Source organism: Panthera tigris, chromosome D1, assembly GCF_018350195.1.
Source record: "Panthera tigris isolate Pti1 chromosome D1, P.tigris_Pti1_mat1.1, whole genome shotgun sequence".
NCBI lineage: Eukaryota > Metazoa > Chordata > Mammalia > Carnivora > Felidae > Panthera > Panthera tigris.
In genome coordinates, this window is record NC_056669.1 from 23,209,903 (window position 1) to 23,233,247 (window position 23,345).

Consider the following 23,345-nt stretch of genomic DNA (forward strand, 5'->3'; position numbering starts at 1 on the left):
ACACTCCCTAGCCCCCCTGGGGACATCCCTTTGAGGCTGTGTATCTTCCTGTCGTTCACTTTCCTGTAGCCCTCCCCCTCCCCCAGCGCCCACCTCCCCAAGAACCTCTGAGCATAACAGGAGTGTGACTCTGTCGCTGGCAGCCGGGCTTGGCCAGGCCGAGGGCCAGAAGTCCAGAGTTTCTCTTTACCCAACTTTCAGAGGTGAAGAGATCCCCAGAGGGCTGGCTTAGCCACTCCCTACTCTTGAAGTGCTCCCTGGCTGATAGCTCCAGGGACCTGCAGCCTGACAAACAAACCGGGCTGGAGCTGGAGCGGGAGCTGAAGGTGAAGCCCTGTGGCCCATGCCCTGGGCCGCAGGATGGGGGAAGAGAGCGCCCTGGCGGAGGGGGCTCAGCAGACCTCAGAAGCTGTACGTTGGGGGTGGGTGGGGTGGGGTGGGGTGGGCAGGGAAGAAGGAATGAGGGGTGTGTGCACGTGTGTGTAGGGGTCACTACATTCCTGCATGTTTCCAGGGTTGGTTTGGGGGTGTGCCTGTGGGTGAGCAGAGACGGGTGTGTTTTTGCACAGAGATGCCTTTGGAGGTTTTCGACGCGGGAGGGTCGGAACGGACCGGAGCAGGGTGGGCTTGAGAACGGTTTCAGAGTGTCCCCCTGGTGCCTCCTGGCTCTGGGTTATGGATGGAGCTGTGAGCATTCGGACGGATTTGCTGGACATGTCCCCCGTGGAGGAGCCCCAGGGGCAGAGGTGGTCCTGGGGCATCTTTGATAACCTGAGCATCAGCCGGCCCTCCAGCCAGCATTCCCACCTGCTCTGCTCTGGCCTCTGCCCCCAGGGACCACTGCTTGCCCTGGAAGGTCTGCACCTTCCCCAGCAGCACCTAGAATGCTAGCCGCCCCACCCCCTTAGCTCCTCATCAACCTTTTACTTGGAGGAGAGTCAGTTCATTGAAAGTCTTAACTGATGTGAAACCTTAAAAGGGCCTTGCTGGCTTCGCTCTTCCTTGGGGACAGCTACTGCAGGAAATGGGGTCTTGCTTTTCCTTCTTCCTGGTTTCATTTCTCAGTTAGAGCCCCCACCGCAGGTGCTACATTGCCACACGGCACTTCCCTCTTTTCCCTACCCCCACCCTCAGCTCCCCTAACTAGGTTGGGCTCCTAATAGGAATTCAGGAGCGGGTCCTCCCCCTGTTGACCTCCTGAAACCTCCATGTTCCAGAACCACCATGGCAGGACAGCTTGGATAGACAGGGGAGAGCTGTTTCCCTGCTATTCCCAGATGTTCCCAAACAGCCGTGCTGATAGCCACCGTTCTTGGGTCAGAGCTAGAATGTTTTTCATTGCCTTGCACTGTCCCTGCCTGAGGACTTTGGGAGTACCTGCCCGAGACGGGAGAACCAGCAGAGGGAATATCACTTTGGAAATAAGTGAGGAGGGTACTGCTTCTGGAACTGCTATGGAGAGGGGGCGCTGCTCAGGGGAGGGGGCCCATCTCTATGCCTTTGGGATGGGACTGATCGGGGGTCTGGGCACCTTCTCTAGAACATGCTATGCCCAGAGACAGTGGCTTCTGCAGTGAGGCCTGCTCCCTCTCTCCTATCCCGTGCTTCTCACGTGACAACAGTGCAACTCCAGTCTGACCAGTACACAGGACCTGGGTTTCGTGCAGGGCAGAGCCTGGGTGGCAGTGCTCCTCCCCCTCTGCCCGAGCAGCTGCGTGTGCCCTCGTAGTTTGTGCCATGGAGACAGCAGCTGGGAGGAGAGGGGAGTATGGATGTGGTTGTGGACCCCTCCCATGGTGTCGGCCTGGCCCGTACTAAGGCTTTTCGATCTCAGGATGGCTTTCGAGGATCACACACCTCCCAAAACTTGCTCTTGTGACCTGAATTTCACAGATGAGGAATCTGAGGTCCTGAGAGATACAGGAGCTTGTTCAGGACTGCCTGGCCTGTGACTGCAGAGGTGGGATTGAACCTCAGGTTTGTGTCCAGACACCTCTCCTCTGCCTCCAGGATGCCAAAGGTCCTTTGAGGTGCAGGGAGGGGTGGCTGAGGTTTTAGCCTAGGCCAGCCCTCTTGGGGAACAAATAAAGGGGATGTGAGGTAATAGGGCATCTTCGAGGCTCTCCTGGGATCTCGATAGGTCTGTTGGTTGACATCAGCTCATCGTGTGGTCCAATAGCCCTGGAGCTGGTGGTGATTAAGGTGAGTCAAAGGTGATGCAGAAACCACGCCTTCTTGGTGATAAGGGTATGTTTGTGAGCGCAGCCACGTGTGTTTGGCAAAAGTTGTGACACTTGGTGCGTCCGCCAGCCCCTGAACCCAGCCTCTAGCAGGCTCCTAGCGCCTTGTGTGCTCAGGTCTTTGCAAAATAAGGGTCTGGGATGCTCTAATCTGACGACACTTTTCTGTCCACGCTTGTCCTGTTCATTTGCTCGTTCATTTAGACATGTGTTCATTTCAGTGTTTGTCAGTTACCTACCACGTGACATGTATTAAATTTGGTGCGAGAGATACTGTCGGCCACAAGGAGTCCCTGCTTTCTTGGGGTACAGGAAATAGCGTGGTGTCACTGCTACAAAGGAAGCAAAACGGAGTGAGGAGGCAAGACTGGGAGCCGGGAGGAGACTCCTAGATTGGGTAGTCTGGGACCCTGGCTTGAGGGGCAGCATGAAAGGGAGAGTGGCCAGGACAAGGGAAGCCAGGGACGGAGGTCTGGGCTTGTGATTCCAGATCCCACACCATTTATCCTGCCGTCAGCCCCTGCCAAGACAAGGACTCAGATGGGAATCTTTAGCCCTGTCTCCATTCTCAAGTGGGGGTCAGGTGTGGAGGGGGCGTGCAAGCTAAACTTCTTCTCTTTGGGGAGGGGAGGGTGTGTTTAGGAAGTGCTGGGGAAGCCCAGGGGTCATCGGGGACTTTCTCTGTTCGGTGGACAGTCACATGGGCATCACGTAAGGTTCAGTGTTTATTTCTTTGCCTTCGGTCGCAGAACAGACTGAGTGAAAAATCGTGGTTTTTTTTCATTTATTTTTTATTATTTTTTTAAAGATTTTTATTTTTAAGTACAACCCAGAGATCAAGGGCTGCACACTCCACTGACTGCACCATCCAGGCGCCCCACCAAAAAATAGCGTTTTTAAAATGATGTTTTAATCCACCCCGCATTCCACACAGCCGCAGCTTTTGGATTTCACTTAGCATATGAAGAAGGAGTATGGCTAATAGTTGCTATTCGCTGAGCGTTTCCCATGTGTCTTTCCTATGTTATGTTAACCAGCACAGTGGGACTTGTGGCAGGGGCTCTTGGCCTCCATTCTACAGATGGGGAGACCAAGGCTCAGGGATGCTAAGTGGCAGAGGCAGGGTTCAGGCCCGGTGGCCAGTGCCCCAGGCACAGCTCTTGGCCTGAGGAGGAGCGAAGGTTCTGGCAAGACGGTTCCATGTGACCCGCTTGCCAACCCAAACACGGCCGTCCGCATGGACCCCGGGAGGGTGTGGTGTGCGAGGCGTAGCCGTGAGGCCAGTTCTGCTCAGGCACTGGGGCGAGTTGCCAGGGTCAGGAAGACGTCGGATGTGGGCAGAGCGGAGATTGGGCTGGTGTGCCAGGTGCCGACGTCACCTTGAACTGTGGCTGCGCATCCAGAACCCTGGCAGCCCAGGAAGAGGGGAACGGATGCCGGGGAAGAGTGGAGTCTTCTCAACTCTGACACTCTTGAGACCTTGAGACAGTGCTCACTGTGACTGTCAGTCAGAGTGACCAGGGCCCTCTGGAGGCATCTCAGACACTCTGATTTAGCCTTCCTGAGCTGGGGTCCAGGAAGCGTGTGAAGCTTAATGTGCTCTACAGGTGCTTCCAGTAGGATCTCAGAGATTGCCTGGTCCAGTGCTGTCCAGTGGAAATGCACTGGGGGCAGGCGCCTGGGTGTCTCAGCCAGTTGAGCATTTGACTCTTGATTTCGGCTCAGGTCATGAGCCCAAGGTTGTGAGATTGAGCCCGTATCCAGGTCTGCTTGATATTCTCTCTGTCTCTCTCTCTCTCTCTCTCTCTCTGCCCCTCCCCCATGTTCTCTCACTCTCAAACAAAACAAAACAAAACAAAAAAACAGTGGGGACCACAAACTCAAGCCACATAGGTAATTTTAAATTTTAAAAGAGGTTAAGTTAGGGTTCCTGGCTGGCTCAGTTGCAAGAGCATGTGACTCTTGATCTCGGGGTTGTGAGTTTGGGCCCCACATTGAGTATAGAGATTACTGAAAATTAACATATTTTTAAAAATGTTAAGTTAGGGGCGCCTGGGTGGCTCAGTCGGTTAAGCGTCCGACTTCGGCTCAGGTCGTGATCTCGCGGTGTGTGAGTTCGAGCCCCACGCCGGGCTCTGTGCTGACAGCTCAGAGCCTGGAGCCTGCTTCGGATTCTGTGTCTCCCTCTCTCTCTGCCCTTCCCCTGCTAACAGTCTGTCTCTCTCTGTCTCTCGATAATAAATAAATGTTAAAAAAAATTTTTTTTTAATGTTAAGTTAGCTACATTTTTAAAAAGCAAAAATAAGGAGGTGAAATAAATTTTGACTATTTTAACCCAGGATAGCCAAAATATTAGTTCAGTGTGTGATCAATCAAATAGATTTTTAAGGTGATAGTTCACTTTTTTTGGTACTAAGTCTTTGAAATCCAGCATGTTTTCTTTTTTTTTTATTGTTAGTATAACTTTATTTATTGATGTATTCACGTATTTATTTATAATTTACATCCAAGTTAGTTCGCATGTAGTGCAATTAGGATTTCAGGAGTGGATTCCAGTGATTCATCCCCTATGTCTAACACCCAGCGCTCATCCCAACAAGTGTCTTCCTCACCGCATATGTTTTCCACTTGCAACACACTCAGTGTGAACCAGCCACACTGCAAGTACTCCATAGCCACATGTGGGATGGGGCAGGGCTGGTGCCATCCACCGTTTTCAGAAGAGGAATCTGGAGGCCAGAGGAGGAAGGGGACTGGCCAGATTGGTGGGGAGCTGAGTTCAGGCCCCAACTCCGGTAGTGCCTTTAGCCTTGGCATCTTGGGGCCAAATTCGTCGGCTCCTGGGTGAAAAGTCTGGGGAAGGAAACATACCCTAAGCCCCTGCCTGGGACCTGGGGCAGGTCCACAGCCACACCATACTGTTCCTTTTTTAAATCCTGGCTATGAGTCTGTACCATTGATTCTCTACCCTGCCACAGCTTCAGCTTTCTGGAATTCAAAGCTTCTGCCCCACCCAGAAAGACACCAGAAGTATGATTTTCAAGTGGTTCCCCGTGGTGTCTTGTGACTGGCAGCTGATAAAGTGGATGATACAGTGTTTCTGTGCAGGAGGCTGCAAGTGCTGGGCTGGTTGGGGTGTCTGATGGGGGGGCGGCAGCCTGTGGACCCCACGAGTGGGGAACAGAGAGCCTTCTGTGCTTCAGTGGGAAGCCTGTCAGGCCCCTTTCCCTCCAACCTTGGATGGCCAGACAGATGCCCCCATCTGCCCACTCACGGGCCTTGACGCAGTTGGTCAATTACGCAGCCCTGGGCTGTCTCACATGAGCTGGGGCCAAGGCAGGCCTCACTCCTCATTGGGCGTGCCGTGGTCATGCTGTGCTGTTCAGTGATGGGGAGAGGACACAGTCTGCAGGCTGTGTCTAGCCAGGGGGTGGGCCGGAGGGGATGAAGCGAGTATCGGACCCACTGTTGCTGCTTCCTCTTCTCTTGGTCCAGTGATGTCCCCGACCAATAGATCCATTTATGAATTGAGCGAATTTGTATTGAGAGCCTACTGTGTACAGGTCACTATTCTAGACATTGGTGATACACCAGCAAACAAAACAACAACAGAATCTTTACAAGCAGGGAAGGGGGATCGGAAATGTTGGGTGTGCATGGAACTCTCGATGGCAGGTAGAGAAGGTGAATAAAGAGATCAATGAAGAGATGTCAAACCCATGTCTCTCTGGGTAGACAAGGAGCCCATGGAGCGTTTTTGAGCTGAGAAGTGTTGTAGGTGACTGATCTGTTCTGGAGAATTGCACGCACTTAGCCATCTGCACCCGAGAATGACTGATTAAAGTAGGGTATAGTCCCACAGAACCCCAATGGCGTGTGTCATCTCGCCTTACCGAGCAACAGCATCAAGTCACGTGGACTTCATAGTCCAGCTTGAGTCCCCTCTGGAATATTAGCAGAGGACTCCGAGCTGGGAGGAATCATGGTGGGCTGGCTGACACCACTGAGATTCACTCACTTTGACGGGTGGAAATGTGACCCCAGATTCCTAAGATGAAATGCGCACGAGCAGGTGGAGAACAGATCTGCTCTTAGGTTCAAAAGGGTAGCCACACAAGTTCAGGAGGCCTGGCTGAGGGATTTTAGTCCCATGCCACGGGCGTGTTGTGGTGGCAGGAAAGTGAGCGCAGTCTTAGCCAGCATTCATGGAAGTCTGGTGTCCAGATGGAAGGCGGTACTAATCCTGTGGATACAGTTGTATGCATTGGAAGCCTGCTGGAGAGCTTCCAGAGGAGCCTCGGGCTACGGGGAGGGGGGTGGGTGGCAAATAGAGACTGTGTCTCATAAGGAAGCTGCCTGAGAAGGAGCAAGGAAGGCTGCTGGTAGCTGCTGTAAGCGTTTGAAAGACTTTGATCTGGTAGAGGGCTGACTTCCTTTACTTGCTCCAGGAAGTAAAGGAATCGAGGGAGCCATTCCTTCACAGGAGAGTTTTTGAGGCAGTAGAGGGTCGGGTATGTGGGCTCCAGAGCCAAGCAGCCTGAGTCCCCGTCCTTCTCACTAGCCCTTCGCCCTTGGGCAAGTTGCTGACCCTTCCCGCACATCGGGTCCCTGTCTCTGCGATGCAGGTCGTCATGGTGTTTAACTCCTAGGGTTGAGATCATACTTGGACAGCCCCTAAAAGTGTCTAGCAGACTAGTTCTCAACATCCGGTCATGTCTGCAGACAATGTGGTTGTCACAACTGGGGAGTGGGGCTCCTACTGGGGAGTGGCATCTGGTGGGTAGAGGTCAAAGATGTTGCTAAACACAGCCCCTCACAACAGTGACTTCTCCGGTCCCCAAAGCAATGGCGTTGGGGTAGGAACCCTCCTGATATCCCACATGGTAAATGCACCATACATTTTAGCAATTAATAAGGGATGTAACACATGTTTAATCTCATCTTATTACTTGTGTGTCGGATGTTTACAAAACATCTGCTACATTTTGAACTCTATAATAGAGTCTGAAAGTATAATGAAGTCCCAGACCACAGAAGTCATAGTCTCATGGGTAAGATACAAAACACATAATGTAATATAAAATTATATTATGTGATACAGCATCTTCTGTAATCCAGGCACTCTGATAGACTCTTGGTATAAACAAGCCTCCAATTTCAGAGGTCAGAAGATAGTGGGCAAAACAGGAAGAGCAGTAATTATATAATATGAAATTATATTACCTGTGAAGTGCCAGAAGCAAGTTACAAACGATATTTTGTGGGAAGAGAAACATCAATTGCTTAGAAATGTCAGAAAAGATTTCATAGAGGAGGAGCCCTTTGAGATGACACTGGAGTGAGGTGGTTCCAATGAATGGGGCGGGGAGGGGCTTAGAGTGTCCCACCGGAGGGAAGTCTGCAGAAGAGGTGATGTGCTTGGGAAGAGGATAGCAGGTGCACCTGCAGGGCGTGTGACCCGAGGGTGAAGGGTCCTGGTGGCCACTAAGGAGCTTTGGCTTTTCATTTAAGGAATGGGAGCAACTAAGGCAGGAGGGTGCTTTGATCCAAGTTATTTCTTAGAAACATCCCATGTTGGCAGTTCCAAAGGAGGGGGTTGAGTGTAGAAAGACTAATTGGGCAGAGACCAATTAGGAAGCAGGGAAGGTGGGGTGGGATCTAGACTCCATGTGTCTCAAGAAGACATGGAGGGACTGTATTCTAAAGTGTTTCTGAGGCTCTAGACCATGTGACCTTCGTGCCGCAGCCAGGTTTTTTAAAGCCTCACATGCCCAGTGCCTCCCACAATGCCGAGCATTCGGTTCATTAGGAGCCCAGAGAGCACTGGTTGGGATGAGGAATTGGGGTAGAATCAATCATATTAATAACTGTTCAGTAGGGATGGCATGAGGGGAGGCAGATGTTGGCAGGCCGAGTTTAGGATGATGTGGGGCCAGGGCGGGGGGGCAGCGGAGAGTGGGGAGAAACGGGTCCAGTTTGGGCATGTGGAGTTTGAAGCGTTTATGATCATCTGGGTAGGATGTGCAGCAGACAACCAGAAATAGTAGGATGGGATCTGGGGAGGAATCAAAGGGTTTGGATCATCAGGGTAGGAGTAGTGGTCAGTCGTCTGATAGTGAATGCACTTGTCCTGTGAAAACAGGCAGGGGAGAGCAGAGGGTCAAGGATAGATCCCTGGGGAACGCCAGCACCTGACTGAAGTGGGGTCAGAACAGACTGGCACAGAGCTAGGAGGGAAACGTGGAGAAGTTCTTGACCCAGAAGCCAAGAAGGCGGTTTCAGCGGACTGTATCAAAGGCTTCAGAGTATGAGGGAGAGTGAAGACAGACCTTCCTCAGGTTGGACAGTTACGAGGCCGCTGATGGCTTTCGCAGGAGCTATTTCCGCATAAAACGTGGGTGGTGGTGTAGGGCTGAAGGAGTGAGTGGAAATAGCACAGATACAGAAGTGTGACCACTGGAGGTAAGGGGGCAGACGCAGGGGTAGCTGGAGGAGGAGGTAGAGGCAAAGAGGGAGGAGGGAGATTTAAGTATGTTTATTAGAGAGGAGTGAAGGAGAGAAGGGCAAAGGGGACCACTGATGGGGAACAGTACTGGCAAGGTGAGCGGGGATCGGTGTCCAGGTGGAGGGATTAGGAGGGAACAAGAGGGGTAGGTGAGTCTAGAGGTGGCAGGCAGGTAGCTCCAATTTTTCCCTCTAGAACTGAGGGACGTGTATTACATGACTCGCTCAAGGTCTGCGAACCAGTAAGAACAGAGCCGGTGCCTCTGCCCCCACAGGTCTTCCTGGACCCCTTCTCAGGGACATTACACCATATCCCTTTGATAGGCCCCAGGGCTCGAGGGGCCTGGCATCATGCTGTGCCCTTAGGGGGATACTGTCCCTCCTGGGTCAGCAGGTACAGTACCTGCTGGGTACCTGCTGTGTGTCAGGCTGTGAGTGTCTGTGCACCATGAGACACGGTTGCTGCTTCCATGGGGCCTTAATTCTTCACCCTGTGCCCCTGGTTCTGCCCTTTCGTGATGTCTGGGGCTGTGCTCATAGCCTCACCTCTCCAAGGGACACTGCTATTTGGCCAAGCATCTTAAGAGCACACGGCCTTCCTGCCCTGGGGTCACTTTGTCTAGTGGGTTGGGTGAGCTGGTTTCCTTGGCAGTTGGTGGTAGGGGCTGGTGCACGTTGGATGTGAGCGGATCAGATTCCCGCTGTTCTACCCAGGTACTCTACTGTGACTTTTTCTCATGCCTGGTCAGTAATGTGGGACAGCTGCTGGGAGAAGGCTGTCGGTTGACCTGAGGCAGCAGCTAGCCCAAGAAGCCTGTGCTCTGGGATTGTCCGGGGCTGCTGGTCCTCGGCTTGGCCCAGCGAGGGGAAGGGGTGGGCTGATGAAATCCCTGATTGGGGATCTTGGAGCAGGCTCAAAGACCGGGCAGTCTGCTTCACACAGACTAGCACAGTTTGGGAACAAAGACAAACCAGTGCAGACTTTCCGGGGAAGAGGTCCAAGATGGCTAGTTGTCTTGTTGCTGGGGACCCGGACTAGTCAGCTGTGCTCACCTCCTGGTGCCAAAGGTCTCCTCCATCCAGGTGGGGCCTGGAGGGTGGCTGGGTATGCGTCTTTCAGTTACTGTGGAGCTCGGTATGTGGTATTTTTCATCCCGGCTTCCTGTTAGAATCACCAGGGAGGTGGGGGTTTGTTTTGTTTTGTTTTGTTTAGGAATGCCTGTGCCCTGCCCTTAACCAATTAAATAACAATCTCGGAGAAGGGGACGTAGACATCTATATATTTTCGTATTTTTCAGGTGCTGGCCTTGTGCCAGTCAGGTCACCGATGTCGTGACCTACTGATACAAAAGGAGATGAAGTGAAATGGAGTGAATCCTGGTCATGAAAGATTGAGAGGGAGTAGAGGGTAGGAGAGGGTGTGGTTCATCAAGTCCTGAGCTCTCAGGATCCTGGCGTGGAGCTCTCCAACACAGCGTCTGGTCCTAGCCCAGCAGCAGGGCACCACCTGGGAGTTAGTTAGAATTCATACCCAGCCACACCCACTGAGTCAGGATGTACACATCAAGGTTGAGCAGCCTGCTTTGGTCATTCATTCGGACATCCTCATTATCCTCCCCTTCCTCCTCCTCCTCCTCCTCCGCTTCCCCCTCCTCTCCCCTACCTCCTCCGCCTTCCCCCCCTCCCTCCTTCCTCCTCCTCCCACCCACTTATTCCTCCCACCCCCTTCCTCCTCCTCCTCCTCAGTAGTTCCTTTTATTTTAATATAATTTATTGTCAAATTGGCTTCCATACAATACCTAGTGCTCATCCCAACCAGTGCCCTCCTCCCTTCCCATCACCCACTTTCCCCTCTCCCCCACGCCCCATCAACCCTCAGTTTGTTTTCTGTATTTAAGGGTGTCTTATGGTTTGCCTCCCTCTCTCTCTATTTATAACTGTTTTTTTCCTCCCCTTCCCTTCCCCCATGGTCTTCTGTTAAGTTTCTCAAGATCCACATATGAGTGAAAACATATGATATCTGTCTTTCTCTGACTGACTTAGCCTAATACTCTCCAGTTCCATCCACGTTGCTGCAGATGGCATGATTTCATTCTTTTCTCATTGCCAAGTAGTATTCCATTGTATACATAAACCACATCTTCTTTATCCATTCGTCAGTTGTTGGACATTTAGGCACTTTCCGTAATTTGCCTATTGTTGAAAGCGCCGCTGTAAACACTGGGGTACATGTGCCCCTATGCGTCAGCACTCCTGTATCCCTTGGGTAAATTCCTAGCAGTGCTATTGCTGGGTCATAGGGTAGATCTATTTTTAATTTTTTGAGGAACCTTCACACTGTTTTCCAGAGCGGCTGCACCAGTTTGCATTCCCATCAACAGTGCACGAGGGTTCCCGTTTCTCCACATCCTCTCCAGCGTTACAGTCTCCTGATTTGTTCATTTTAGCCACTCTGACCGGTGTGAGGTGGTATCTCAGTGTGGCTTTGATTTGTATTTCCCTGATGATGAGGGACGTTGAGCATCGTTTCATGCGTCGGTGGGCCATCTGGATGTCTTCTTTGGAAAAGTGTCTATTCATGTCTTCTGCCCATTTCTTCACTGGATTATTTGTTTTTCGGGTGTGGAGTTTGGTGAGTTCTTTAACAGATTTTAGATACTAGCCCTTTACCAGATATGTCATTTGCAAGTATCTTTTCCCATTCCATCAGTTGCCTTTTAGTTTTGTTGATTGTTTCCTTTGTAGTGCAGAAGCTTTTTATCTTGATGAGGTCCCAGTAGTTCATTTTTGCTTTTAATTCCCTTGCCTTTGGAGATGTGTCAAGTAAGAAATTGCTGCAGCTGAGGTCAAAGAGGTTGCTGCCTGCTTTCTCCTCTCGGGTTTTGATGGTTTCCTGTCTCACATTCAGGTCTTTCATCCATTTTGAGTTTATTTTTGTGTATGGTGTAAGAAAGTGGTCTAGTTTCATTTTTCTGCATGTTACTGTCCAGTTCTCCCAGCACCATTTGCTAAAAAGACTGTCTTTTTTCCATTGGATACTCTTTCCTGCTTTGTCAAAGATTAGTTGGCCATACATTTGTGGGTCCAATTCTGGGTTCTGTATTCTATTCCGTTGGTCTATTTGTCTGTTTTGTGCCAATACCATGCTGTCTTGATGATGACAGCTTTGTAGTAGAGGCTAAAGTCTGGGATTGTGATGCCTCCTGCTTTGGTTTCTTTTTCAGTATCACTTTGGCTCTTCGTGGTCTTTTGTGGTTCCATACAGATTTTAGGATTGTTTGTTCTATCTTTGAGAAGAATGCAGGTGCAATTTCGCTTGGCTGCGGGTTAGAATCACCTGAAATGCTTGCACAAATTCCAGTGCTGGGCCAGTCACATTAAGTGAGAATTCCTAGGTGTGGGACCCAGATACTCTTAATTATACTTTACTTTAAAAATTATTTAGCACCCCAGGTGATTTTCCTGTTCAGCCAAGATCAAAAACACCCAGTTTAACTAGTGTTTCTTAAACTTGAATGTACCTCTCATTGATCAGGAGATCTTATTCAAATGCAGATTTTGTAGGTGTGGAGGGGCCTGAGATTATGCATTAAAAATTTTTTTTGATGTTTATTTATTTTATACTTTTTAAATGTTTGTTTACTTTTGAGAGAGAGAACGTCAGCAGGTGAGGGGCAGAGAGAGAGAGGGAGACACAGAATCTGAAGCAGGCTCCAGGCTCTGAGCTGTTAGCACAGAGCCCGACACGGGGCTTGAACCCACTAACTGTGAGATCATGGCCTGAGCCGAAGTTGGATGCTCAACCGACCCAGCCACCCAGGTGCCCCGAGATTAATATATTTCTGATATGGTCCCTAGCGATGCCCATGCTGCTGACCTGATAAGTATATTTTGAGCTGCAAGCATCTACTAAGCTAACTTCCCAGTTTTATAACCAAAGAAACCGAGGGTCAGAGAGGGAGATGTGACTCCCCCAAGGTAACCCAAGGTGTTACTTATTCATTCAGTACTTCCTGAGCACTGGTTCTGTGCCAGGCAGTGTGCTGGATGTTGGGAATAAGACTGACCTCATTGCTACCCTCACAGAGCTCATATTCCAGTGCGGGAGACAGACAGAAAGTAAGTATCTAAGCTCATTACAGATCAGGAGAAGTGCTCTGGAAGGTGCTAGGGAAGGTATGACTTGGCTGTGGCTGTAGGTAGGTATGGAAGAAGGCATGTCACTTTCGGGATAGTGGTCAGGGAAGTTACTAGAACCATGGCTTTCACTGGTGTCTTTTTTTTTTTTTTTTAAGTTTATTTATTTATTTTGAGAGAGAGAGAGAGAGAGCAAGTGCACAAGTGCATGAGCAGGGGAGGGGCAGAGAGAGAGGGAGGAGAGAATCCCAAGCAGGCTCCACACTGTCAGTGCAGACCCCTACACGGGACTCAATCTCATGAACTGTGAGATCATGACCTGAGCCAAAACCAAGAGTCAGGTGCTTAGCCAACTGAGCTACCCAGGAGTCCCCTTACTGGGTCTTCTAACTACAAATCCAGAACTTTTCTTTTTTTTTTTATTTTAATTTTTTAATGTGTATTTATTTTTGAGAGACAGAGACAGAGCGCAAGCAAGAGAGGGGCAGAGAGAGACGGAGACACAGAATTGGAAGCAGGCTTCAGGCTCTGAGCTGTCAGCACAGACCCCAGCATGGGGCTCGAACTCATGAGCTGTTAAATCATGACCTGAGCTGAAGTCAGGTGCTTAACCGACTGAGCCACCAAGGTGCCCCAGAACTTTTCCTTACTGGGCAGGGTCATCTTCCATCTGGGGTTTGGGGATGGGTGCTCATGACTCTATGGAGGATGTCTGTCTCTGGTCCCCATCCCTCACCCGCCCCTACCCTGCTCTCTCCTCCCCCCTCCAAGACTAAAATTCTTCCTTGGTGTTTGTGGACTCAGAGTGGAGCCTGGGGGCAAAACATCAACTTCATAATAGGACAGTGTTTGGGATAATTGATTTATGATTTGTAACAAAACCCAGCTCTGGTCCTGAAGACATAATTTGAGGTTTTCCAGGTCTCTGTGAGAGAGCGCAAACACTAGAGATTCCCTCCCTTTCCAGGTGGATCACAAGAATCACCTGGGCTGCTTGTGAAAATGCCTGTCCCCGGGTCCCACTCTGGCTGACTCAGCAATCCCCGGGAGGGGCCCTGGAATCTATGTTTTCAGTAAGTGGCCCAGGGCAATTCTTCTGATCCAGGGCACTGAGGAACACCGTGTGGACGACAAAAAAAAAAAAAAAAAAAAAAAAAAAAAAAAAAAAAAAAAAAAAAAAAAAAAATGCTTGGTGTCCTGCTCCCCTTTGTGTGGCTGGGCAAGATGCCAAAATTTCTTCCCCAGTGACTCTGCAGCATAGCCCTGGCTGAGTCTGTGTGTCGGGACCTCTCTGCTTATGTGCATATAGCAGCTGGCCCCTTTCCAGAGCCCTGTCCTTGCCACGCCCTTTGTCCTTTGCCCTTACCCAGAGGGGTCTCCTGTCTCTTCCTCTACCAACCAGACCCTCCTCCCTCCCTGCACTCCCCTTCAAACACTTGCCTTCCTGGACTCCCCGCCCTCCTCCTCCCCCTCTAGCACTGGGATACTAAGGGTTTGGGCACTGCGTTTTAGTCAGAGTCCAGAAGATCTGGAGGAGGCTGTACGCACCGTCCCATGGTGCATTGTCGCCCCAGTGTCTGGCCTGAGAGGACCTGTTTGGCTTAGTAGTGGGAGACTGAGGATGGAGAGGTGGGCGGCCGCCAGAACTGAGGGAATGCTTTGGATGGCGGAGGATAGGTAAAGCTCAGCAAAGTGGGTCGAAGTGTCCGTCTGTCTCCTGGAGCTGGCCCTTCCCAGATCCAAGTGAGGAAGAGGACAAGGAGCCCCGAGAAACCACGCCAGGGAAGCTGGAAGAGGCCAGTCTGGCTTGAGACCTAATCTTCGAGGTGTGGGGCTTGGTTTCCCTTTCTGTGGCATATGCCCCACCTGGACCCCTGATGCCGCCCTTGAGGGATTAGGAGGATGTCCGCTCTCTGGATGGCCTCCCCGGAAGCAGCTCTGTGCTTTCTGGAGAAGGGAAGGCAGGCGCGTGTGTCCTACTCTAGTGTCTAGGCAGGAAGTTTGCGGAGCTGACCACACATGACTCCTACCTCCTAGGTGGCCCGAGGCAGCCGGGATGACAGCTCTCCCCAGGAACCCTGCTACCCGCTGAGAAACATGATCAGCAAATCCCGTGAGTGTTGTCCCAGGGCTCCCCCGCCCTGAAGGATGGGCCCCCCAGAAGCTGTCTTCAGCATCATCCTGGGTCCCCCTGGGGGTTGTGGAGGGACAGGCAGGGAGCCAGGGGGCCCTCTCTTCATCTTCAAAGACCGTGGAAACACTCAGGTCAAGCCCTCTGCTGGAAAACTAGGGCCAGGCGAGGGCCAACCACTGGGTCTGCTTGAGCTGGAGGTTGTAAGGGCCCAAAACAGGGCAGGTGGACTGGCGCTCTACCCGCCTGTCTCAGCCTCTAGCTCCTCTGTGCATGTGCCCTGCAGGCTTGAAGCTCCTGGCCATGTTGACGCTGGTCCTGATCGTCATGGTGTGGTATTCCATCTCCCGAGAAGACAGGTACATTGAGCTGTGAGTCCAGTTTCCATGTCCTTCCATTGGTTCTACTCAGGCGTGGGCTCAGGGATGGGGCGTCATGAGGCGGCAGACGTAGTGGGGCCAGGAGGGTGTTGAGGGCCGGGGCGTGACCCCTCTCTTGAGCTACTGGCACGAAATGCCTCCAGGAGGGCAGGTGGTGGGTTTGGCGGGTAGGGTCTGGGATGGCTCCCCAGGGCCCCCACCTGGGGAGTTCAGGAGAAAGGAAGAGCTGGATCCAGAACGAGCTGGTTTCAGGGCGAACTTGGGTTGAGAGGATTGTATGCTGCTATCACATCACACTGCCCGCACTGTGGGAGAAGGTTGGGGCTGCCTGGGACGCTGGCCCCTGGGTCCATGAGGTGTGACCGGAGCTCCCGCCTCCTCTCCTTTTCTGTCTCCAGTTTTTATTTTCCCAGCCCAGAGAAGAAGGAGCCGTGCTTCCAGGGTGAGGCAGAGAGGAAGGCCTCTAAGCTCTTTGGCAAGTAAGTACTTGAGGCTGAGGCGGGACAGGGCATGGGGTGAGGTGGATTGAGGGTTGCACAGGGTGGGGGCCTCAGGGCCAGTGAGGTGGAGGGGACCGCGTTAGCAGACATGGGTTAGGTCACGGGGTTAACCCGTGAGGGGAGGAGAGGCCCTTGAACATGTCAGCACAGAGCTGTTTCCAGGGAGGCCGTCCAGAGAGCGGACATCCTCCTGATCCCTCATATCAGTCCGGGGCCTGACCTGACCCTGATTCTGGCTTCAAGATTAATCCCTTTCTCATCCCCACCCTGCTTTCACCTCCGTGCAGCTACTCCCGAGATCAGCCCATCTTCCTGCAGCTGAAGGATTATTTCTGGGTCAAGACGCCGTCTGCCTATGAGCTGCCCTATGGGACCAAGGGGAGCGGTAAGACGTGCGGGGTTGATGGGAATGGTGGGCTCACCTTGGCCACACGGCTTCTTGTTCTTCGCTGCCCATGGTCCCAGCACCCACATTGTGAGCCAGGCTCTGATGCTGAGGTCAGGGGAGGAAGAGGCAGCCAAGCCTCTGGGGAGCGGTGGAGGGACAGTCTTTAGCCTTTGCAAAGCTACTGTTGTCATCACCCGTCCCAATCCTCATCTTTTTGTAGAGGACCTGCTTCTCCGGGTTCTAGCTATCACCAGCTACTCCATTCCAGAGAGCATCCAGAGGTAAGGAGCCGCTCCTTGCACTGGGTCTGAACGCCTTCCCCTTCCTGCCCCCAGGTCCCAGGTGCCAGTCGTGGGCCAGCTTCTCCCAGTGAGCCTTCCTGTCTCTGGTCCCCTGTGGCCAATTTGACCCTTCTTCCTAGCCTGCCCGTCTCCAGAGGAGGCAGGGACGCCAGTGTCCACGGCAACTGAGCCCGGGCATCCGGGAGGCTGTAGCGGGCAGGCTGTCACCGTGGCAATGGGCAGGCCTGGGCAGCAGGCGAGGGGGCTTTGAAATGGGGCTGCTTATTAGTCCCCCCGGCCAGGGGTTTCCCTCCGTTCCTCCTGTGTCTTCTGTGCTCTGCTCAGTCTCCTCTCCTGTCAAAGCCCAGGGCTGTGGAGTCAGCAGGAGCGTGAAAGCAGGACTCCCGGGAGATGCCTGGTCCGTGGGGATCAAGGGCCGAGGTGGCCTGAAAAGGAACCCTAAGCCAGGCCCCAGGCAGACCCAGGGCAGGGGTTGAGTGGAGCAGGAGCAGGGGTCACTCCTGCGGCTGATCACCCTCTCCCGTTGGCAGTCTCAAATGTCGCCGCTGCGTGGTGGTGGGGAATGGGCACCGGCTTCGCAATAGCTCGCTGGGAGACGCCATCAACAAGTACGACGTGGTCATCAGGTCTGTGGGACTGGCCCTCGCCCCTTCTGCTTGGGAGTGACTGTAGATGGGCCAGCGGGGCTCTGGGTGACGGGCACCCTCCACCCCGCCTCCCAGATTGAACAACGCCCCAGTGGCTGGCTATGAGGGCGACGTGGGCTCCAAGACCACCATGCGTCTCTTCTACCCTGAGTCTGCCCACTTCAACCCCAAAGTGGAGAACAATCCAGACACGCTCCTCGTCCTGGTAGCTTTCAAGGCAATGGACTTCCACTGGATTGAGACCATCCTGAGTGATAAGAAGAGGGTGAGTGGGGAGACTGGGAGGGGAGGGGTCGAGGCCCAGGGATGGGACACTGCCTGTCTCAGGATGTCATGCTCCACCGTGTCTGCCCTGTGGTCCTGAAGAGGCCAGGAGGGGAAGGCGTGAACCCCATGTTCTGGGGGGCTTCTGAGAAGCCACCCCAGCAGCCGGGGCCTGACGGACTGCAGGAGCCAGGTGGCGGTAGCCAGGGGCACCCCAGGCTTGAGGCTGCCTGGGACACGGAAGCTGCCAAAATATGTGTGAGAAATCTGGGAGCAGAGGAACTGGTCGGTAGTGACCTCCAGGCAGGATGTAGGTTAGAACAGGACATCTGCCCTTCCGGGTTGGGTCCACTGTGTCTTTTTTCCATCCAGTCAAATGCTGAATGGTCTCATCTCGCATTTTTGCCAGATGTTTCGACAACCTCAAACTCAAGCCCCTTCCACCTGTTTGGATATCCTTGGAAGTGGGCAGTGGTTGGACCCCATATTCTAAACACTGTGTCACCTGGCCTCCCCTGGGGAGTGCCCTCCCTTCTCTCTCCCCCTGATTCTCTCCTCCGGTCTCCCTTCCCCTCTCCGGCGCTGGCCTCCACCTCCCTCCCCTTCTCACCCCTCATTCCCGAGGGCCTATGCCACCACATGGACCCCACCTCTGATGACCACTGGGCTGGACTTGATAAAGGTCCTCACATCCTCATATCTCCCTTCCAACCCTGTGCCCTCTAGGTGCGAAAGGGCTTCTGGAAGCAGCCTCCCCTCATCTGGGACGTCAACCCCAGACAGGTGCGGATTCTCAACCCCTTCTTCATGGAGATCGCAGCTGACAAACTGCTGAACCTGCCCATGCAGCAGCCTCGCAAGATTAAGCAGGTGATGGTGGGGCTGTGGGCAGGGAAGCCAGAGCTTCGGGCTGGGACATTTCTAGAGGCCTGGGAAGCCTCGGAGGACCCGTGAGAGGGGAAAGTAACAATAGAGACGACAGTTGGCATTTGAGCAGCACCTGTGACGGCCTCTGGACCATGCCTCCAGGCACACCCCTGTATTCAGTCTGGTTTGTTCGAAGTCTGCAGGAAGGGTGAGTGAGCTCTTTTTAGAACCATGGGGCATCTGCAGAGCGGGGAGTGAGGGAAGGGTCTGTATACGGCGTGGGGCCGGAGTTCGAGGTTTTGGTAGGCACTGGTCAGAACTTATAAACTAGGGAGTTGCTGGGACCGTCCATGGCCTTGACTTTGGAGCAACCTGAATCTGTGCAGTTGCTGTTAGGTCACTTTATCTGCGATCTTACATTGGAACATATTAGTCAGAATGAATTAAAGGAGCTTCAGTTTGTCTTGGCTTGGTGCGACGTGTCAATTTTGGGAGTCATGGTATAGTTTTGCAAGTTACAGTTTAGCCACCAGCTCGTACCTTCCCAAGGACTTCCGCACATGTCCTTTGAGCCCGCAGAGAGGCTGTGTGGGATAGTTTCAGAGGCAACCAGCAAACACAGATGGGACTCGGCTGCCCTGCTTACTCTATGGCCTTGGGCAGATCAGCCACTTTGAGCCTCGCTCTCCCTTATCTGTGTGGTGGGGACAGTATTAGGACTGACTTCTTAAGGCCCTTGTGGAATTAAAAAACATGATTCTGTAACATGCCTGTTATGGAGGTTGGTACACAGTGGGTGCTCACTCTATGTGCCAAATTTTGAATAGATAATTTTATTCTTCACTGAACATCTACTATGATTTAGCTCCATATGTTGAATGCCTCCTTTTGTAGCCGGTCAGTCCCAGCCCCAAATTTGCATGCTTGGGGGGGGTAAGACCTGTACCTTGCCCTAAGGACACTCAGTCCAGCAGAATAAACACACGGGTTGCAACATGGAGTGGCAGAATGCGCTAATAGAGAGTCGTTTCAAATGTTGTAGGATCTGGGGGGAGGGGCAGACCTCTGCCTGGGGCTGCCTGGGAGCGCCCCACCCACCCCCGCCCCGGCCTCACCCAGAGGAGGTTGGAGTTGGGCCTTGAGGGGTCATGGGGCCCATAGGGCAGAGACTTGGGGAAAAGGAAGGTATTTCTTTTGGCAAGACCAGCCAGCTTCTCCAGCATTGTGTTCTAGTGCAAGTGAGGTTGGAGGGGAGCAGCAAGGTGACATTTTAGGGCCCTGATGGCGTGTGGGACAGAAAGGGAAGGCCGGAGCTGGGCATGGGAAGGGAATGGGAAGAGATGTCCCTGATGTAGTCATTTCCCATTGCTGCCCACCTCACAAATCACCACAGTTGAGTGGCCTAAAGCAATACCTGTTGATGGCCTCACAGTTCTGGAGGCCAGAAGTTCAGCACGACGGCTGGCTTCTCTGCGCAGGGTGTCCAAGGCTGAAATCCACTTGGCAGCTGGACTGAGTTCTTACCTGGAGGCTGAGGGGGGAGAATGCGCTTCCAAGATCCTTTTTGTTTAGAAATATTTTTTAATGTTTACTTCTTCATTTTGAAAGTGAGAGAGAGCGAGTGGAGGAGGGGCAGGGAGAGAGGGAGACAGAATTCCAAGCGGGCTCCGAGCTGTCAGCGCAGAGCAGATGCGGGGCTCGAACTCGGGAACCGTGGGATCATGACCTGAGCTGGAATCAAGAGTTGGAGGCTTAACCGACTGAGCCAACCGACGAGCCTCTTCTTGTCAGAGGAATTCAGTTCCTTGTGGTTTCAGGACTGAGGTCTCGTTTCCTTTGCCAGTTCTCAGCCTTGACACCCTCGGGTCTTAGAGATTGTGCGTGTTTCTTACGATACAGCCCCCGTCCGCCTTCCAGCCAGCAATGACATGATAAATCCTTCTTGTGCTTCACACCCCTGACTTCCTCCATGGCCCCCCTCTAGACCCAGAGGCAAAAAGCTCAGGTGATTAGGTCAAACCCACCAGGATTATCTCTCTATCTTACGACCGATGGCACCTCTGGAGCAGTATAATGTAATATATCTCAGATTTGTAGGCACTCAGGGGTCATTGGGGGTTATCTTAGGGATCTCCTGCGACACCATTTATTTCTCAGTGAAGTTGAGAGATTTATAACAATTCTAGGTTTCCGGCTTAGACAGCTGGCTGGACGGCAACGTGCTTAACCAATAGAGGGGGTTCGGCGGGGAGGGGAGAGTCTGGCAAGTTTCAGGAGCCCGTGTCTAGGCAGAGCTGGCTCGAAGGCCATGGAGATGTGGTTCGGCAAAGGTGCGAACTGGATAAGATAACGCAGTGGTGGTTGAAGCAGCAGGGGTGAAACAGAAGGCCCAGGCAGGAAGGGACAGCTGAATCAACAGGAGAGCTCGGCAGGGACACCAGGAAAAACCTGGCAGTGGGAGGCCTGACAAGGTCTAGGGAGCGGTTCCTAAATGGGAGCGGGCAGCTCAAGTGGTCAGCAAGGCAGGTTGCTGGAGCTGAGGAAGGCAGGATTTGCGAGCCTAGGGTATCAGGTTGCCCCTCCCCATGGATGAATTAGGGATGGAGAAGGTAGGTCCCCATAGCAGCCCAGAGGGTGCTGTCCCCACTTCACGGAAGGGGAGAGCCCACCCCACCCTCATCACGAGGCCCACGGCCCATGAGTGAGAGAGCCCGGGTTTTCTGAAAGAGATGAGGTTTTCCGAGGCAGAGAGCAGAGCCTTTCCACTCCTTGAGCAAGTTTTTTTTAACAGTTGTAAGCCTCAGTTTCCCCATCGGTAAAACGGGGCCCATCATAAGGTCTACCTCAAAGTGTTTTTGTGAGGATTGGAGGCAATGATATATTATACTGGGTAAAATACTTAACATAGTGTCTGGCACACAGTAAGTGCTCAAAAGGTAATAGATGTTATTATTATTATTATTATTATTATTGTCATCATCATTGTCATCCTGAGTGCCATCATCATGCCTGAAAGGCCCAAACCTCCCTGCGACGCATTGGGTTATACTGTCCAGTCTGGTAGCCATGAGCCACTTGTGGCTATTTAAATTTAAAAAGTTAAATTAATTAAGTGTAAAATTAAATAAAGGAAGAGATCCAGCTCTACTGCCGCTGCACAAGCCCCGCCCCATGCCCAGTAGCCGCACGAGGCTGGTGACTGCTGTATAGACGGGACATGAAGAACACCGCAGGGATGACAGAGTCTGTTGCAGAGCGCTGGCCTAGAAGGCGGGGAAGGGAGAAGGGCTCCCTCTAATATTTCCCCACCCCCTTGTCCCTCAGAAGCCCACCACAGGCCTGCTGGCCATCACCCTGGCACTCCACCTCTGCGACCTGGTGCACATCGCTGGCTTTGGCTACCCAGATGCCCACAACAGGAAGCAGACCATTCACTACTACGAACAGATCACGCTCAAATCCATGGCGGTAAGCGGCCCCTGCTTCCGAGCTGTGGGGCGGGGCTGGGGACACTGGGTGAGTGAGAGTGGTGCCAGGGGCCCAGAGGTGGCTCGTGGTGAGGAACTCAGAGGGTCAGAACTGGAACCGAGACCCCTGGACTCCCAGCCGGAGTCCTCTGTGTCTGGCCACATGGGTCCTGTCTTCCTTGTGGGAGCCAGCACGGGGAAGGGAGGTCCCGGAAGTGCAGGGCCGTGGGGAGCACCAGAGGCACCTTCTTGGGCCAGGGAGGTCCCTGGGAGTCCTTCAGTTTGCTTCCTTGGCTGTCTCCACAGGGGTCAGGCCACAACGTCTCCCAAGAGGCCCTGGCCATCAAGCGGATGCTGGAGATTGGAGCAGTCAAGAACCTCACCTTCTTCTGACTTGGGCAGGAGTTATACCCAACAGTCTGCCCGCTCTGCCACCTGAGCGGCCCCGTCCCTGGCTGTGGGGGTGCCTGGCACCAGCAGGACCTGCCTGGACTCACCGTCCCCTGTGTGGAGAGGGGTCCTGGTACTGGCCAGGTCTGAGATGAGGCCGTGCCCCGGGCTGCTCTTGTGGAGGCCCAATCCCGTCAGGGTGGAGGCCCTAGGGTGGTGGGAGGCCGTTCGAGGCATGGGGTCTGTTGGCTGTGGCATCCCTTCACCACCACCACTGGGAGGTTATTTAATGGGCTATTTAATTAAAAGGTAGGAATGTGCCATGGGCTGGTCCCATGGTATCTGGAAGAGAGGGCATAGTACAGTGTTCTGCCCGCTTTTTATAAAAAACACAAAAGTGCTGGGCCCACCAAAGCCTAGACCCAGAGCAGGCCTCCCAGGAGGGCAGGGATGTCCGGAGTGGGTGGGTGCCCTCCAGAGAGGGGCTGCTACCTCCCAGCAGGCATGGGAAGAGCACTGGTATGGGGGTTCCACGGAGAATGGGACCTCATCTAGAAAAGAGGTTTGAAACCTATCATTAAACTATTTTTCCTAAAACGGAAGGAGTTGTGATACCCTGTGTCCTTCAAGTTGGTGAGAGCATGGACGGGGCAGTGGATCACGGCAGGGGGCCCCCTGTCCCAGCAGTAGACAGGGTTGCTAAAGACCGGCAGTGTCTCTGGGACCCCGTGGGACCCAGCGTAGGCCACGGTCCTTCCGGAAATGGTTACTGGGTTTGGCGCTCGGTGCCAAGTCATACGTTGTCATCCTGGTGCAGCCAGGCGAGCAGGTGGGGCCCAGAGCAGCCCATCTCTGGACAGCCAACCTGGCATCTTGCATCCTGGTTTAACGTTCCAGAGGTAGGAGGGGGTGGGAGGATGCCAGATGGGAGTGGCAGAACCCTCCCCCCACTCCCTGTCTTTCCCTCTCCAGCCTTAAGCTTCTAGAACCTCATGCTGGGAGGTGTGCGTCTGAGGGCAGGGGTGGAGCCAGACAAAGGAAGCCAAGTTTCCTTTCTCAGATTAAGTGGGAATCATAAAATGGAGTTTAGAGAAGGTCTTGCCAGTGGCCCAGGCTGCCAGGATGGGG

The 23,345-nt window shown here is 53.0% G+C and overlaps 1 protein-coding gene across 6 annotated transcripts in view; it reads left to right on the forward strand.

The window, feature by feature from the left end:
- ST3GAL4 (ST3 beta-galactoside alpha-2,3-sialyltransferase 4) overlaps positions 1-22,819 on the forward strand; it is a 32,514-nt gene extending 9,695 nt beyond the window's left edge. For 3 of the 6 annotated variants that reach the window (XM_042959488.1, XM_007082700.3, XM_015537724.2), the window contains 10 exons: positions 14,919-14,994; positions 15,299-15,383; positions 15,791-15,871; positions 16,180-16,277; positions 16,501-16,561; positions 17,113-17,208; positions 17,305-17,494; positions 18,220-18,363; positions 21,685-21,828; positions 22,134-22,819. In XM_042959488.1, coding sequence (XP_042815422.1) covers positions 14,979-14,994; positions 15,299-15,383; positions 15,791-15,871; positions 16,180-16,277; positions 16,501-16,561; positions 17,113-17,208; positions 17,305-17,494; positions 18,220-18,363; positions 21,685-21,828; positions 22,134-22,220 — 1,002 coding nt within the window. In that variant the 5' untranslated portion in view covers positions 14,919-14,978 and the 3' untranslated portion in view covers positions 22,221-22,819. Of the gene's footprint in view, positions 1-186; positions 412-13,848; positions 13,955-14,918; positions 14,995-15,298; positions 15,384-15,790; positions 15,872-16,179; positions 16,278-16,500; positions 16,562-17,112; positions 17,209-17,304; positions 17,495-18,219; positions 18,364-21,684; positions 21,829-22,133 lie in introns of those variants that run through there. The other 3 variants (XM_042959486.1, XM_042959487.1, XM_015537726.2) reach the window with 3 other exon arrangements.
- Positions 22,820-23,345: the final 526 nt, after the last annotated feature.